Genomic DNA, 17,562 nt, shown 5'->3' with positions numbered 1-17,562 from the left:
ACCTGTGTTAGTTGCTTACTGCTAGCCTGGATATCAGACTGGCCACTCACCAGTGTTAGTTGTTGCCCTTGCCATACAGCAAGCTGTAATGGTTTAGAAACAGGCTCATTGCTCTGATTATATCCACTTGTCATCAACACCAGTGTTTTTGAAGTACCAATTTGAGTTTTTTCAGTGCCATATTTATTTTTAGAACTACAGGTCTACACGATAATATCAGTTATAAAAACCTTTCAGTTTGACATCACCCTGCGTGAGAGGATCAGCCTTTAAAGTCATTTTATGCCTATAGTTACCATGGTGGCCTCTGTTGCTGACATTAGCTAGAGCAAAAAACAATGGGGTAATAAAAGTGTCTTTAAAACAATTATCTAAGTTGGCTGGACACACTTACTACTTTGATGGATGCCAATAAAGTATACTGCCAAAGACAAGCTGTAAAACAAAACAAAAAAAAATGAACTTGCCAAGCAAAACAAATATGTGTTTAATAGTGTAAAATACACTCGATGTTACAGTCACTGGCTTTGCCATCCAGAATGAAAGAGATAATTTCATCTACAATTTAACCCCTGGTTTTACTAAAGTAACCATGTTTTAACTATGGTTTTTTGGTCAGCCCATATGGCAAAAAAATCTAAACAAAAATATGTTTTAAATAATATACTTAATACATTTTGTGAATGATAAAAATTAATTAAATATATTTTTTAATTAATATTTAGTTTATATTTATATTTAGTTATCTTTTGAAAATATATTTAGTTTTAACCTTTATTTTCCAAAACGTATTACAAAGACGTTTTGGCCAAAATATATACTGAAATATATGCTCCTTACAAAGTTAATTTAAAAAGTATAGTTTTGAAGTTGAAAATATATTTATTGTAACCTTTTCAAACTTGTTATGTTTTCAGGTTTGTAACATTATGTTTTTCCTTCGATGTAAAGTGAATATATTTCCTTGGATTGAAATATGGAGGGCTAAATAAACTTTAAAAAATATATTTATTTTTTCTTAAAATATACAAAAACGGCCAAAAATATATTGGTGAAAAATATATTTTTGTAAACATATTATTTTAGCAAATATATTTTTGGTCGTATGGGACTCTTAATATAAAACATTTTAAAACATATAGTTGGTAATACATTTGGGTGGACACATTCATTTAATCGTATGTATTTATTATGATTATAATTATGATTATGATGAGAATATGGTAAAATAGTAAAACCCCTACTCTTATATTTGAACTCTTGATCTTGAAATTGCAGATACTTATGATTCCCATGGGCACGATTATTCGTTTTTTTTCTGATAAGGGTTTTCTCTTTTAGAAGAAAATTACTGAAGGAAATTACATTTTCTTTGTAGTTAATGTTATCCTGAGATTTTCAGATCTGCGTGTAGCCTCTTGTGTTTATTTCTGGCTCTTCTTATTGATGGTAGATGGTTGCTTCCCCCTTCAGGTCATTTCTGTGTAGTGCAGATGAGGGCAATGACAAATTTTCTTTATAACTTATCAAAAGATTTTGAATTTCATAAATTAAAGTTTTTAATTTAATTATACTGGATTGTAAAAATATAACAGCTTACAATTTACTTAAGTCTTTAACATGAGAAAATTAATTAAATTCAATAAAACTTAAGATGTACATAAAAATATGCTAAAAATTATTTGCCTAATATTAGACATTAACTCATTTAATAAACACATGTTTAAAAAATACATGTTTATTTAAATAAATGAACAGCATGTGAAATATTTTAAAATTACTGAAGGCATTAAGAGTAGTCCAGTTCTCAGAGTAGTTTCTCCAGTGCTCAGTTGTCATTTGCAGCACATAGGCTACATCATTGGTTCGAATCTCATTTAGGCTACTAAAAATTAATACCTTGTAAGTTGCTTCGGATGAAAGTTAATATTCATTGACCGACTTAAAGGTCCCGTTCTTTCTGTATTTTTGAAGCATTGATTATGTTTACAGGGCGTAATATAACATGTGTTCATGTTTCACGAGTAAAAAAAAAAACACGGTATTTTTCAGACAATTTACTTATCTGTATACCACTGTTTTCACTGTCCTAAAATGGGCTAAAAAGTCCCTTCTTCAGAAAAACGTATCGAGTTCTGATTGTGTAGTTTGTTTAGTTAGTTTTGTGTAGTTAGTGTGTTGTGATTCGATAGCAGATAAGCTTGCCATTGGCTTAGCTGACTGACGTATTCCCGTGGGCGGAGTTTAGTAAAAAACTGTTCTGCTGACGTCATTAAAGCAGGAAGTAGAGGGCTGTAGTCCAAACCGGTCGTTCGCTGTAGGCTTTGAAAGGCGAATTCTTTTAAAGAAAATATATCGCCTGACAGTGAACTTTGAGCTTTATCATTTTACAGGTATTATTTATGTTATTATAGCAACATTACACACTAACTAGGGTTTGTATCCACAGTTTTTGTTTAATGTATTTTAATACATTTATGAATTAATGATGTTTGCAAAAATCCTATAGAGAAGATAAAGTCTATTAGCATGATATGTGAAGGGTCAATTAAACTCTGAAATAGGGGCCATACTCCATTAAACAGTGGCGGACAATAAGCAACCACCATGGAGCCATCCCATTAAAATGTCAGGAGTATTGCCAGATTCAGTGATCAGTAAATCTTTTCACAATCTGTAAAGCAGCTTTACAGTAGGTACAGTAATAAAGACATGCATGCAATAAAATTATATTTTTTAACTAAATCACTGCACATTTTACATAATAGCGAATGACTTAATGACCCCCAAATAGCTGATACTGTATATTCCACTTCTTGGAGTTGTAATCCATTCCTCTTTTTGTCTTTCTCCCTCTCTCTGCAGCTTTATCCTACTATTTTTCTTTTAGCCCTCTAAGCCACGCCCCATGGTCATCTAACCCAGCTGTAATTGGACGACGAGTTGGCCAGCAATTCAGTCATTGGTGGATCTTAAGAGCCTTTATGCTTGTTCAGTAAGGCAGTCTGTAACTGTCCAACAGCACCAAGGCAAGGATAAAGAGAAAAGAAGGGAGTGACAGAGATTTGGAAATAGGGAGGGGGTCTCATTCATCCTACGAGAGCAAGAGAGGAGTTAGTGTACGGAGCAGGGAACTATTGCCGGCTGTGGGAAAGTAAACATCACTGACTGATAATTCACCGCCCTCGCACAGGCCTAAGTTCAGCAACAGCGGGTGGAGCTGGTAGATAAATGAAGGATGAGGATGTGCTCAAGGCAACTGATTTTATAGGAAGTTGATGGGAGGTTGTTGAGATTAAAGTCTCTCTTGGGAGGTGCTGAAGCTGTTCTGTGAAGTACTACTAAGGAAAAAAGGTGAGTTTAGGTGCTTATTTCGCTATTAATCTCACTTTTTTGAGGCACAGTAGCAGTTTGGCTTTGCTTGGTGATGCAACAACAGCAGAGGCACCATGAAAAGGGTCTTTTCTCTTGGGTGGGGGGAGTAGGAGGAGAGAAAATAGTAGAAGAGGCTGCACATTGAGAATGGAGGGATCTTACAAATAACCCAATAACAGGCTCTCATTACCAAATAGCCCACTGCTGTTGAACTGCCAGGAATTAAAGAAATATTCTTAATATTTAAGTTTATTTCAAGTTTAAGATCCATAATCACACAGTCTGTGTGGTACTGAAGGGGTTCCCAATAATGGCACTTTCTAATCTGCATACTGTGCCATTCCCCTTTCACCGACTTCCCCTTGCGTCTCCGGAATTAGAACGCTTAGAAAATTGTCTTGCTCTGCCTCTCTCTCTCTCGTTCTCTCTATTAACATCCAGTTTCATTAACAGTTCATGCATGTCCAAATGAGAGCCCCAATACAAATGCACCCTGTTAGTGGTCTCTCTGCCCTACTATTTCAAAAGGACACAGCTGGGGCTCAGGCCCTTTGGGAGAAGAAAGAGTTTGTACAGGCATGTGTATGATCACAAGAGCCTACTGGTGGATACGATACTGGATATTGGGAGGAGGGTTCACATGGAGTATTGTGAAGAACCTGTGACTAACTCGTATGAAACGTAATTGAAAGTCTGCCCTTTATGTTACACAACATTATGAGACTAATGAAACACTATACTGTATGTCAGACGGGCGAAAGAAAACACGCCATTTGAGCCTCTGAGACAAAGCTTGAGGTTTCTGCAGTTATCAATAGATGTAAAAATAGAACTGAACAGGTTTTATGAATTGCTTTTTAGTCAAAAGCACATGATGTTTTGAAGGTTTCATGAGGTGAATGACCTGTTATATGACTCTCTTTGTTGTTGGTATTATTGTTCGGTTGTCATTGTATTATGGGTAATATACTGTTATTTGTGAATCAATAACATTCTGGGAGCTCGGATGTGTAAATATATATTACAGTATGCATTAGGTTTTGTTAAATTTTACTGTATTCATCCATGCATGTGTAGTATGCAGACGCAGCTCATGCTGAGATGGCACATGTTGAAGTATGTGCATTTGTCACAATAGAGGTCATATAAAGGTGTGTACACAGTTGTCCCGCTGTTTGAACTGAAAGCTAAAGTACAGTATCCATGGAGCTTGACATTAAATCACAATGCTCTAAAGTTTGTATATATCGTGTGCCTTTTGTCTGTAAACTAAATTCAAACAGTAGCTTGTGAAAGGTTTTTGTTACAGTATTAAAAAAATTTTTGTTTCGTTTTTTGACGCACTAGATTTCTCAATGCACCCGGAGACCCTGGGAACAAGCCCAAGTTTAATGCCCTTTGGGCACAGATAACATCATCACTCCCTGTATGTATGAATCATGCTAGTCATAGCTTACGATAGCTCTGGCTGTTTCTTGAGATGGGCACTTGGGACCCTGATAAGAAGAGGAAAGGGAGGTTTCCTCCTTGTGTGTATGCACTCCCCCCTCTACAGTTTTTTCACAACACTAATTAGAGCATAGGGAAGACTGGGGCTAGTTGTCACACTTTACACTGTGTGTTCCAAATTATGATGCGTGTCACATATCAATAAGATTTTATTAACAACATTCAAGTTTTAAATAACTCGCTTTTTGTTTCATTATCTTTTTAGATAGTATCAATCTCAGGCAGGCTTATTCATTTGTTTGCAGGGAGATCTTAGTTAAAGGGAAACCTACTTGAAAAAGCTGGTTGTAGTTCTCATACAATATGGGTATGACAAAAGATCTCTCTAAAGACAAAAATGGGTGCATTATTTTTAATTTATTTTCTAACAATTTATATTTGGTGGAACTGAACAGAAATAATTGAACTATTAGTTCAGAAGGATTTGACTATATAAAGGCTTTTTAAGGAAAATAGTAGGAAAAGACAGCAATAAGAAACCCACTGTTAAAACCAAACATGTATTTAGTGGGTAACCTTCAGTGCAAAAAGCTGTATTTCTACCCATCAAAACCCAAACTTCTAAAAATTAAACATGTGCTGTGAGTGCAGAATACATTGAGGACTATATTTCAATCAGTTTTATTCATTGACATGCCATAAATACACTGAATAGTATAGTTAAATGTCATTCTGGATTGTTGGTGAATAGCCACCATGTTTAAACCAGACTGTAACATTAGGGAGACGTGGCAGAGTAATGATATGGAATATTGGGAAGTAAATGCGGTCCCTTTAGGTTGTCAAAAGGACATCTGTAAGATATGTAAGTTCATAAAAAATAGTTTCTCACTTTGGGATGTCTTCTGAAATAAATGTATTTTTACGCAGGACAATGCATCATCCCATACTGCAAAAAGCACCATTGGCTATTTTTAGTCATATGGACATAAAATAAGAAAAAATCAAGGTGTGACCACCATCATCCTCTGACCTCAGTCCTAATAAGAGCCTGTGGAGCATCATCATATTGAAGATCTGTATGGAGATCTGTATGGTGGATAGCACTATAGTATTAATATATCGTTTGACATTTTCAGGTTATTTAAATTAATAACATCCACACTGTCATAAAACTGTTGAGGGTAAAATCTAATTTGTAAATTTAGTGACTGTATAAAAAAAATTAACTAAAACGGCATGTGCATAATAAATTGGAACACAGTGTATACTCCCACTTTCTTATATTTATTTTTCAAAGTAGGTTTATTTGAAAGTAAATTTCTGTATACTTTAAACGATTTGCTATTATAAAGCTTTTGAACACTTCAACATATGTTAGGGTTAGGGCTGGTTGGTTGCTGGGCCAGACCACAGGCTGAAGAGACTGTTGAAAACAAGGTTGGACACAGTATAAAAAAACATACTAAAGTCATTTTGTGATTACTTTTTTCTATCATCTAACATAATGTAAAGAATATTGTGTGAAAATATAACCTTGATATCTTTAATACTGACTGAGTAAGATCATGTCAAAACCTGAATTCAATGTGAAATCAGTGATTAAAATTAAACTTTGATGCCTGGATTTCACATGCAGTGTCACATATTGTCTAAGAAAAATCAATGGCCTGATAATTTGGGTAACATCTACATTGATTATAGTTTATTATAGGAATTTTTGTTTCATTGTTTACCTAGGAGCTAAACTATTTTTTTTTGCAGGACGTATTCATGATAGTTTCATAAAGATATTTTGCATTTGGACTTATAGTCGGTGTGACAACAAGCCCAAAACACAGCAAAAAGCTCTAATTTTCAGCTACATTAGCTTTTATTTACTGTTTCCAGGGTTCTGCATTGCAAATCCTGTGTATTGTCAATTAAACAGAGCTTAGTCCTAAACCTTTTGATACAAAGACATTTCATTCTGAATACTTAAGATTGACCTTTTATTTAAAATCTTTAGCTTTGTTCTTTAAATGAAGTCTTGGATTCTTCTGACGTGGTGGCAGGACTTGGATTGTGGGATAAGGCCAAACTCATCTTCCATTATATATTTTAGAACTAAATGGGCAGGTTGAACTTATGTAATATTAAATTAATTCATATCAAAGGTGCTGCAAGCCTTTTCTTTAAAAAAAAAAAAACACCATGAATAAAATGTCTACAATATTAGCATAACTGTAATAGCCATCTAATCACAGTAACATCAGTTCTTTATTTATAGATTTTTTATTTTTATTGTCCTTCAATGGCCTTCACAATGAAAATCAATTTTGGACATCTGTACATATTGCTTAGGTCTGCATCAATACTCCCAATGTCAAACATCAAGCAATTTCACAAGCAAATCTGTTTATGTCCTGCTTAATAAAAATAAAGTGTAAGCATGTTTTGAGATTCTTGCATGTAGAGGCAAACAAAACGAGACCACATATGAGACTTCTACAGATACTGCTTTCTCTTGAGCAGTGCTAGGTCCCGTCACTTCACACGCCAGTGACCTTTTGCCTTATGATGTAACAAACAGCTAAACATTCCTCAGTGATGAGTACAGAAACAATGCTTTGTGGGTTTGTCCCAAAGTCTGACCACAACAGTGCCATTGTATATGATGTCAACTATCCATGGATGAAGGCATGCATTGCATGATGAGATGCATGAAAATCATGATGTATAGTTGTAATGTGGGTGTTCGCTTACTACTTCGCTTAATACTAGGAATACACTAGATAATTTTGTTATGATAAACAAAGGCACTGGCGTTTCTTACTCATATTAATAACATGTTTTCAGTGAGTTTGTCTGACTTAAGACAGTTTACCTAATGAAATGTTCATGGCTTTTAGAGAATTAAATAATATTAAACAAGACTACACTTGAAAACCTTACAACATTTCTGTAATCATTTTACCATTTGTAATAGTAAGTTTGTTTGCCATGACACAAAAAATTCCTATGCCATCTTCTCCTATGCAATATAGACCTTTTGCGTGTTTGCAAACAGAGATGACGTTTTTTTGTGGGCGGAGCCCAACTGGTGGCAGAAAGTGAATGCTTCTCAATAGCTGTGTGAAGTGTTTTAGCATTAAACTCTGATTTTTAAGGATCCGGTGTTCTGTAGAAGTCTGTTTCCCCTATATTTCTCTTAAGTGTAATGTTTCTTATAACGTTTTCTCCAAGTTACGTTTATTTTTTAAATAAATTAAAAGTTTTAATGGCTTGGCCACTGATATGCTTGCATGTATGTAATGTATATGTATTGTTCTTTATTGGTAAATCAATTATTTTTACAGTATGAATCTCTAAAGTACTTATAAGAGCAATACTATCATGTATTCTGTATAATATCATTTATTAAACATTTAATCATTTCCTGTTTTCAATTTCTTCCTTATATTTTTATCCTACGTGTTTGATCTAAAACTATTATGTTTACATACAAATTAATTTGTATAGGCCTGTTTATATATTATTAACACTTTACATCGTGTGTGTGTGTGTGTGTGTGTGTGTGTGTGTGTGCTATGTTTATATATTTATTAGTAAACATCATAATTTAGAACAAACAGGAAGAAGACATAGGCTAAGATATATGGTAAAAATAAGTAATAGAAAATAAAAAAAATACGAAAACTTTAATAAATGGTAATATTATTGATATTATGAACTAATTAAAATCTTTAATCTTTCTAAATAAATTATAAACGTAACGTGATGAAAACGCTATAAGAAACACATAGAGGGATCAGACTTCGACAGAACACCGGATATCTTCTCTAATTATTTTCTATTCAAATAATTAAAAGATTTTCAGATGATTTCATCACTCCAGTCTGTCCGGTTGAGGGCTTCTATTGCAACCATAAACAACTACGTTTATCTTCAAATGGTGTCTTCAACGACGATATACTATAAAAATAAAGGTCATCTATTTTGGCATTCCTATTCTGACACTCAACAGCACAACAAAACATTTTCTAGTGAGTTATATTGTTCGTTTCACTCGTGTCTCATTCATTTCCACTGTTTTTCTGCCACCACATGCGCGCGTGACGTAACTGTGACGTCGACTCGCAAAAGGTCTATAAACATCATTTTAACTGAACTGACTTTTTTTTAACTGCTTTTGAAATTTCGCAATAAATGTTTGCTTTTTATGATCTTAATAAACTGTTTTGGGTAGGTTTAGGAGTATGTAGTGGCTTAAATCTCTTTTAAATGCTATATTGTTACTTATTTTCCCCCCACACATCTGTCGGTTACGTTAATATAAAAAGAACACCTTACGTATTTTAAACATTTTGTATAAAAGGGTAGGCTATAAGTTTAGCGTGGTAAAATTATTGCTAAAATGGTTAAAGATTATACAGCAATCTTTATGGTATGAAATATTTGTAAATGTTTTACATTTTGTTGCTGTAAAAACAATGCTACGATTAAATGCTAAAGCCTACAATGCAGATGTATTTGCAACATTTAAACATATAAAGGACATTGTGTTTTTAAAAAGATATATGTAAACACTACATATGCAGGCTGGCACAGCATATGCCAAATAATATCTGACACCTTTACAGATCTTATGTCCACAGCTTCATCTCATCAACAACTGGAGAAGAATGTGGAGGAAGAACAGGGGGAGAGATTTAAATTTGAAGATAATGTGAAGTTTGGTGAAGAAACGGGCAATGCTGTATGCAGAGATAAGACTGGAGTCGAATGCATTGAGTCTCAGACACATTCAGTCAAACTGGACACGACTCTGAAAAACACAGAAAATGCGTCTCAAGACAATATTACTGGCTCACCTGCTGGTCAGGAGAATGCCAGTAGCTACAGTAAGTATTTTTAGTCTTGCCCATGCATTTATTATAACATTGTAAAGACGAATATTACATAGCTTCAGATCAGTCATAGAACCTAGAGATTCATGTACTTGCCAATTCATAATTTAGAAGGCACAAAACGGAGTTGTAATCTATTCAATGGGTATACAGATTTAAAGACAAGTCCATAACAGCAGTTCAAGTCAAATCCAAGCATAAACATGAATATACAGCTTTAATATAGTTTTCCCCTGGCCAGGGGCATCTGACTGGGGGACAAAACCAGTACTGATTACTAGGGCTCCAGAGGAAAAGAGGGCCCTTGAAAAGTCTGGAATATATTATGGGGGCCCATCAGGACTGCCTATGCATAGGGTCCGAGATCTTGTGCAACACTCCTGCCCCTGGCCAAGGCCACTGAACACCTACTAGACAAAGCAGTAGTCAGAACTTCACACACATTGTATTGTGAAAAATGCTAAAGTCTTATTTTCTGACACTTTGCAGATAAGCCAAGCAACAAAGAAAGGTAAGCATTAATCTGCACCACCACTAAACTAGAGCCAATTAGGCCCCAGATTTCAAAAACCAATAGTCCCAGTAAAACTACAACCAAACCTACAAAAAAGTAATTTTACAAGGGATTTATTTGATTTTCAAGCAAAAAAAGCAAACATTAAAACCAACAGCAAGACTTAACTCTTGACTAAAGTTAACATACTCTGGGATAACCTCTGGTTGCTTTGAACAGGCTTAGGGACATCTTGAGAAGGGCCAGTCTGATAAAGCTGTGGTTTTGGATACCCAAGACCAGGTTGAGCTAACAAAGACTCAGAGCTTGAAGACAGACCTGATTGAAGCTGGTATCTGGCCTGTGCTGACTGGACGCCAGTTTGCAGTCTGCTGGGCTGAGCCATAGACTGGTATTTGCCTGGTCCTAATTGTTGGCCACTGGTCTGTGCCACAGATTGATAGCTGGCTTGTTCTGGTTGCTGGCTACTGAGCTGTGCCATAGAATGGTAACGGTCTGGTGCTAATTGCTGGTAACTGGCCTGTGCTGACTGGTAGCCAGCTTGTGGTCTGCTGGGCCAGGCGATGGACTGGTATTTGCCTGGTGCAGTTTGCTGGATGCTGGGCTGTGCCATAGGCTGGTAGCTGCTTGGTTGTAGGCCACCAAGTTGGGTCACAGACTGGTATCTGCCTGGTGTTGGTTGTGGGCTACTAAGCAGAGTCACAGACTGATAAGCACTTGGTGCCCATTGCTGGATGCTGGGCTGTACCACAGACTGGAAGCTGCCTGGAACAAGTTGACCACTAGGCTGGGCCACAGACTGGTATCTGGCCTGTGCTGACTGATAGGAAACTTGTGGTCTGTTGGGCCAGGCCATGGACTGGTATTTCCCTGGTGCTGGTTGCTGGATGCTGGGCTGTGCCATAGACTGATAGCTGCCTGGGGCTGGTTGCAAGACACTGGGCTGGGCCAAAGACTGGTAGCTAGACTGCATTAGCTTAGCTGGGGGATACGAGCTGGACTCTTCTTGTCCAGACTGGGTTAGGTATTGGTATGTGGGCCATGTCAGCTGCCTTAAAGGCTGGTATCCAGGCTGCAATACAGACTGTACATAAATAGATTGTCCTGGTTGGGCAAAAGACTGCAGACTGGACTCCTCAGGTCTACCTGCAGTGTTAGAGCTAGTTTTTGCAGGTTTGAACACAGACTGGAACCTTGATTGTAATTGTCCAGGAGCAAGCAGGAGGCTGGATGCAGATGGACTAGTTTTAACTGGGGCCCGGTAGCTGGTTTGCATAGATGGAGGCTGATGTTGGGACTGTCCTGGTTGGGCCACAAACAGGTTACTGAGCTGTGCAGACTCCTGACAAGAATACAATTTTGAGCCGATCTGAAAGACTTGGCCTTGGGGCTGGCCAACAGACTGGTAACCGCGTAGTGTTGGTTGTTGGACACTTGGCTGGCCCACAGATGGGTACCTTGCTTGTGCTGGTCGTTGGATGCTGGGCTGGAACACAGGGTGGTATCTGTGAGACACTGGTTGTTGGGCGCTAGCCTGTGTCAGAGACTGATAGCTAGCATGTGCTGGTTGTTGGCCACTGGGCTGGGGCACTGACTGGAAAGCAGCTTGGGCCGGTTGGTTGCTGAGCCGGGCCACAGACTGTAGAGCAGCTTGTGCTAGTTGCTGGCTGCTGGACTGGGCCACAGGTTGGAGAGCAGCTTGGGCTGGTTGTTGGTTGCTGGACTGGGCCACAGGTTGGAGAGCAATTTGGGCTGGTTCTTGGTTGCTGGACTGGGCCACAGGTTGGAGAGCAGCTTGAGCTGGTTGTTGGTTGCTGGACTGGGCCACAGGTTGGAGAGCAGGTTGGGCTGGTTGTTGGTTGCTGGGCTGGGCCACAGGCTGGAGAGCAGCTTGGGCTAACTGCTGGGCCACTAATGGATTACTAGCATGAGCTGGTTGTTGGCTGCTGGGCTGGGCCCCAGGTTGGAGAGCAGCTTGGGCTGACTGCTGGAAACTGAGCTGGGCCTCTAATGAATTACTAGCTTGAGCTGATTGCTGGCTGCTGGACAGAAGCACAGGCTGGACAGCAGCTTTTGCTGGTTGTTGGCTGCTAGGCTGGTGGACGGACTGGCCACTTGGGTAGCTGGGCTGCGATACAGACACATTTTTAACATGAAAAGGCTTAAAGAAAAAGCTGCCATAGGCTGGCTTAGTACCTGAAAACAGCCTGGAACCAGCTTGCAAAAGACTTCCTTTCTGGGGATGGCCACTGGCTTGGCTAGATGGCACAGGTTTCTGGTTGGGTGCTGGCTGCTGGGCTGGGCTGCTGAGCTGGAGAGAAGCTTGGGCTGGCTGTTGGAAACTGAGCTGGGCCACTAACGGATTACTAGCATGAGCTGGTTGCTGGGCACTGGGCTGGTCCACATGTTGGAGCACAGATGGGGCTGGTTGTTGGCTGATGGGCAGAATTATATGTTCGACACCAGTTTGGGATTGATGTTGGAAGCTGAGCTGGGCCACTAATGGATTACTAGCATGAGCTGGTTGCTGGCCGCTGGGCTGTGCCACAGGTTGGAGAGCAGGTTGGGCTGGTTGTTGGTTGCTGGGCTGGGCCACAGGCTGGAGAGCAGCTTGGGCTAACTGCTGGGCCACTAATGGATTACTAGCATGAGCTGGTTGTTGGCTGCTGGGATGGGCCCCAGGTTGGAGAGCAGCTTGGGCTGACTGCTGGAAACTGAGCTGGGCCTCTAATGAATTACTAGCTTGAGCTGATTGCTGGCTGCTGGACAGAAGCACAGGCTGGACAGCAGCTTTTGCTGGTTGTTGGCTGCTAGGCTGGTGGACGGACTGGCCACTTGGGTAGCTGAGCTGCGATACAGACACATTTTTAACATGAAAAGGCTTAAAGAAAAAGCTGCCATAGGCTGGCTTAGTACCTGAAAACAGCCTGGAACCAGCTTGCAAAAGACTTCCTTTCTGGGGATGGCCACTGGCTTGGCTAGATGGCACAGGTTTCTGGTTGGGTGCTGGCTGCTGGGCTGGGCTGCTGAGCTGGAGAGAAGCTTGGGCTGGCTGTTGGAAACGGAGCTGGGCCACTAACGGATTACTAGCATGAGCTGGTTGCTGGGCACTGGGCTGGTCCACATGTTGGAGCACAGATGGGGCTGGTTGTTGGCTGATGGGCAGAATTATATGTTCGACACCAGTTTGGGATTGCTGTTGGAAGCTGAGCTGGGCCACTAATGGATTACTAGCATGAGCTGGTTGCTGGCCGCTGGGCTGTGCCACAGGTTGGAGAGCAGCTTGGGCTGACTGTTGGAAACTAGGTTGGACAGCAGCTTGGGATTGTTGTTGGAAACTGAGCTGGACCACTAATGGAATACTAGCTTGAGCTGGTTGCTGGCCACTGGACTGGGCCACAGGTTGGGGAGCAGCTTGGGCTGGTTGCTGGGTGCTGGGCTGGGCCCCAGGTTGGAGAGCAACTTGGGCTGGTGGTTGGTTGTTGTACTGGGCCACAGTTTGGAGAGCAGCTTGGGCTGGTTGTTGGTTGCTGGACTGGGCCACAGGTTGGAGAGCAGCTTGGGCTGGTTGTTGGTTGCTGGACTGGGCCACAGGTTGAAGATCAGCTTGGGCTGGTTGCTGGCTGCTGTGCTGGGCCCCAGAATGGAGAGCAGCTTGGGCTGGTTGTTGGTTGCTGGACTGGGCCACAGGTTGGAGAGCAGCTTGGGCTGGTTGCTGGCTGCTGTGCTGGGCCCCAGAATGGAGAGCAGCTTGGGCTGGTTGTTGGTTGCTGGACTGGGCCACAGGTTGAAGAGCAGCTTGGGCTGGTTGTTGGTTGCTGGGCTGGGCCACAGGCTGGAGAGCAGCTTGGGCTAACTGCTGGAAACTGAGCTGGGCCTCTAATGAATTACTAGCTTGAGCTGGTTGCTGGCTGCTGGACAGAAATACAGGCTGGACAGCAGCTTGTGCTGATTGTTGGCTGCTAGGCTGGTGGACGGACTGGTCACTTGGGGAGCTGGGCTGCGATACAGACACATTTTTAACATGTAAAGGCTTAAAGAAAAAGCTGCCATAGGCTGGCCTAGTACCTGAAAACAGCCTGGAACCAGCATGCAAAAGACTTGCTTTCTGGGAATGGCCACTGGCTTGGCTAGATGGCACAGGTTTCTGGTTGGGTGCTGGCTGCTGGGCTGGGCTGCTGAGCTGGGGAGAAGCTTGGGCTGGCTGTTGGAAACTGAGCTGGGCCACTAATGGATTACTAGCATGAGCTGGTTGCTGGGCACTGGGCTGGTCCACATGTTGGAGCACAGATGGGGCTGGTTGTTGGCTGATGGGCAGAATTATACGTTCGACACCAGTTTGGGATTGCTGTTGGAAACTGAGCTGGGCCACTAATGGATTACTAGCATGAGCTGGTTGCTGGCCGCTGGGCTGTGCCACAGGTTGGAGAGCAGCTTGGGCTGGTTGCTGGCTGCTGGGCTGGGCCCCAGGTTGGAGAGCAGCTTGGGCTGGTTGTTGGTTGCTGGACAGGGCCACAGGTTGAAGAGCAGCTTGGGCTGGTTGTTGGTTGCTGGGCTGGGCCACAGGCTGGAGAGCAGCTTGGGCTAACTGCTGGAAACTGAGCTGGGCCTCTAATGAATTACTAGCTTGAGCTGGTTGCTGGCTGCTGGACAGAAATACAGGCTGGACAGCAGCTTGTGCTGATTGTTGGCTGCTAGGCTGGTGGACGGACTGGTCACTTGGGGAGCTGGGCTGCGATACAGACACATTTTTAACATGTAAAGGCTTAAAGAAAAAGCTGCCATAGGCTGGCCTAGTACCTGAAAACAGCCTGGAACCAGCATGCAAAAGACTTGCTTTCTGGGGATGGCCACTGGCTTGGCTAGATGGCACAGGTTTCTGGTTGGGTGCTGGCTGCTGGGCTGGGCTGCTGAGCTGGGGAGAAGCTTGGGCTGGCTGTTGGAAACTGAGCTGGGCCACTAATGGATTACTAGCATGAGCTGGTTGCTGGGCACTGGGCTGGTCCACATGTTGGAGCACAGATGGGGCTGGTTGTTGGCTGATGGGCAGAATTATACGTTCGACACCAGTTTGGGATTGCTGTTGGAAACTGAGCTGGGCCACTAATGGATTACTAGCATGAGCTGGTTGCTGGCCGCTGGGCTGTGCCACAGGTTGGAGAGCAGCTTGGGCTGGTTGCTGGCTGCTGGGCTGGGCCCCAGGTTGGAGAGCAGCTTGGGCTGGTTGTTGGTTGCTGGACAGGGCCACAGGCTGTAGAGCGGTTTGGGATGGCTGCTGCAAACTGAGCTGGGCCACTAATGCATTACTAGCATGAGCTGGTTGTTGGCTGCTGGGCTGGGCCCCAGGTTGGAGGGCAGCTTGGGCTGGCTGCTGGAAACTGAGCTGGGCCACTAATGAATTACTAGCTTGAGCTGGTTTTTGGCTGCTGGATAGAAGCACAGGCTGGACAGCAGCTTGTGCTCGTTGTTGGCTGCTAGGCTGGTGGACGGACTGGCCACTTGGGTAGCTGGGCTGCGATACAGACACATTTTTAACATGTAAAGGCTTAAAGAAAAAGCTGCCATAGGCTGGCCTTGTACCTGAAAACAGCCTGGAACCAGCTTGCAAAAGACTACCATCCTGGGGATGGCCACTGGCTTGGCTAGATGGCACATGTTGCGGTCTGGTAGGAAAGACCATAGTGTTATTGTGGGTCTGCAGAAAGGCTAGATAAGAGTGCTCTTGCGGCTTAGCAGATTCGTTGTGCTGCTGTAATGACATCACAAAGGAACGCACAGGATCAGAGCCTTGAACAGTAGAAGACTGACTTGAGCCATAGCCTGAGACACCTGCATTAGGCACAGCACCATAAACAAAACCACTTCCAGCAGAAGCAGCCTGAGAGCCTTGTAGACCTCTAGTATCAGCATTTGAACCATTTGTGACTTGGCTAGATCCTGAGGAACCAGTTTGAGGAAGGAAACTTCTAGCACTATATGCACCGTTAATTCTGTACACAAAGTTTTTGGTCCTTAGGGGCTTGGTCAAGTCTCCCGAGGCAAGGTCAGGAGTATAAAATCCAGGATATCCACCATTTCCAATAGAGCTATATCCAGGAACTTTAAAAAAAAAACAAGACAAATGTCAACATGATATAATAATGCCACAAAGAGTCAAGACTGGATAAACACTTACCATTTCCAATACTTGCACAAACAGCAAGACCTATTAGCAGAAAAGCTAAAAAAAGGCTGCAAAAATTGAAGACACATTAAATGTGATCAGAACTCACCAAAAAAACCTAACAAATTTAACCAGCTTACCTTAACATCATTATGGTATTGTCAATTTCTTGCCAACACTACATTACCAGCACAGCACAGGACTGCTTGAGCACACAAATACAAAACAAACAGAAAAGTCTCCCAAGCACTGTGTTAATTGGTACTTTATAGTACATGTAATTGCCAGTCACAAATAGTTAAATGAGCACCACCTTACAACAATCAGTTGTCATTGTAACAATAAAGTTCAGGTGTCACTCTTGTTTGTTTGGTACATTTATTTTTTATAACTTGGGATATATTAGATAAATCATTTGATTCCACAATGTGCATGCTGTTTGCATTTCTCAAATGTAAAAATACATATTTTGTCCATGTTATTTCTAATTGTTCAGAAACTTGAGCAAAGTGCATAGGTAATGTTGGTTTATTAGCCTTCTGGCCTCATTGGTGAACTGTTGGTCAGGCTGTTGCCCAGTTTAGTTCTGATATGTTGCGGGGAAACACATGCCATTAGAAAAACCTGTCTGGACTATTCCTGTGAGCTTTCCTGTGATGAGAATTGTGTTTAATTTGAGACCCTCTCTAGCTTCTACCACTGAATTCTGCTGAATAGATGTTTCCACAACAGAGGTGTAAATTTTGCTGTGGACTGGACCTATCAATAATCTTTTTCACTAATGAATTGTGTGTCAGCATTCTTTACACTAATGTTCTATACTTTTCTTATAAATATTTAACTCAAGATCTGATTTGGGGGACTAAAGAGATTAATCAGTGGTTAATGTTTCCTAGCAAATAAAAGCATGTTTAATTTTAAGGGCTTTATGCCTTTATTTGGATAGTTCAGTAGAGAGATGACAGGAAAGTGTTGGGTGGAGTAATAGGGGAGCAGGATCGGCAAAGGACCGCAGAGACCGGATTCAGACTCAGGTCGCCATGAGCGGACTGGCACTTTTTGCATGCTCAAAGTCTAGTGTGAGGCTTTGTGGGAGACTGGAATGCAGAAGCTCATGAGATTATACCTGACAGCCAGCCTGATTTAGCTCTATACATTTTGTTTTACATAAA

General features: G+C 41.4%; 2 protein-coding genes across 6 annotated transcripts in view; one reads left to right on the top strand and one right to left on the bottom strand.

The window, feature by feature from the left end:
• Positions 1-3,019: 3,019 nt before the first annotated feature.
• Positions 3,020-17,562, top strand: part of arhgef10la (Rho guanine nucleotide exchange factor (GEF) 10-like a) — a 172,205-nt gene continuing 157,662 nt past the window's right edge. For 4 of the 5 annotated variants that reach the window (XM_073811800.1, XM_065241163.1, XM_073811799.1 and 1 more), the window contains exons 1-3: positions 3,020-3,354; positions 9,447-9,707; positions 10,203-10,224. In XM_073811800.1, coding sequence (XP_073667901.1) covers positions 9,452-9,707; positions 10,203-10,224 — 278 coding nt within the window. In that variant the 5' untranslated portion in view covers positions 3,020-3,354; positions 9,447-9,451. Of the gene's footprint in view, positions 3,355-9,446; positions 9,708-10,202; positions 10,225-17,562 lie in introns of those variants that run through there. The other variant, XM_073811801.1, reaches the window with a different exon arrangement.
• LOC135719344 (uncharacterized) lies at positions 10,235-16,615 on the bottom strand. Its single transcript, XM_065242033.1, has 3 exons — positions 16,531-16,615; positions 16,403-16,458; positions 10,235-16,326 (listed from the first exon to the last, which is right to left on the bottom strand). Exons 1-3 carry the CDS (start codon positions 16,539-16,541, stop codon positions 10,391-10,393), a joined length of 6,003 nt encoding a protein of 2,000 aa, XP_065098105.1. The 5' UTR covers positions 16,542-16,615; the 3' UTR covers positions 10,235-10,390.

The sequence above is a fragment of the Paramisgurnus dabryanus genome, chromosome 14 (genome assembly GCF_030506205.2).
Source record: "Paramisgurnus dabryanus chromosome 14, PD_genome_1.1, whole genome shotgun sequence".
Lineage (NCBI taxonomy): Eukaryota > Metazoa > Chordata > Actinopteri > Cypriniformes > Cobitidae > Paramisgurnus > Paramisgurnus dabryanus.
The sequence above is the reverse complement of the archived record's forward strand: the minus strand, read 5'-3'. Positions and strand labels throughout refer to the sequence as shown.

Excerpts from the sequence above, each read along its gene's own strand:
- LOC135719344 (XM_065242033.1), bottom strand. Across the intron at positions 16,327-16,402 it reads TTGTGCAAGTATTGGAAATG|TTCCTGGATATAGCTCTATT; the intron begins GTAAGTGTTTAT and ends TTTTTTTTAAAG.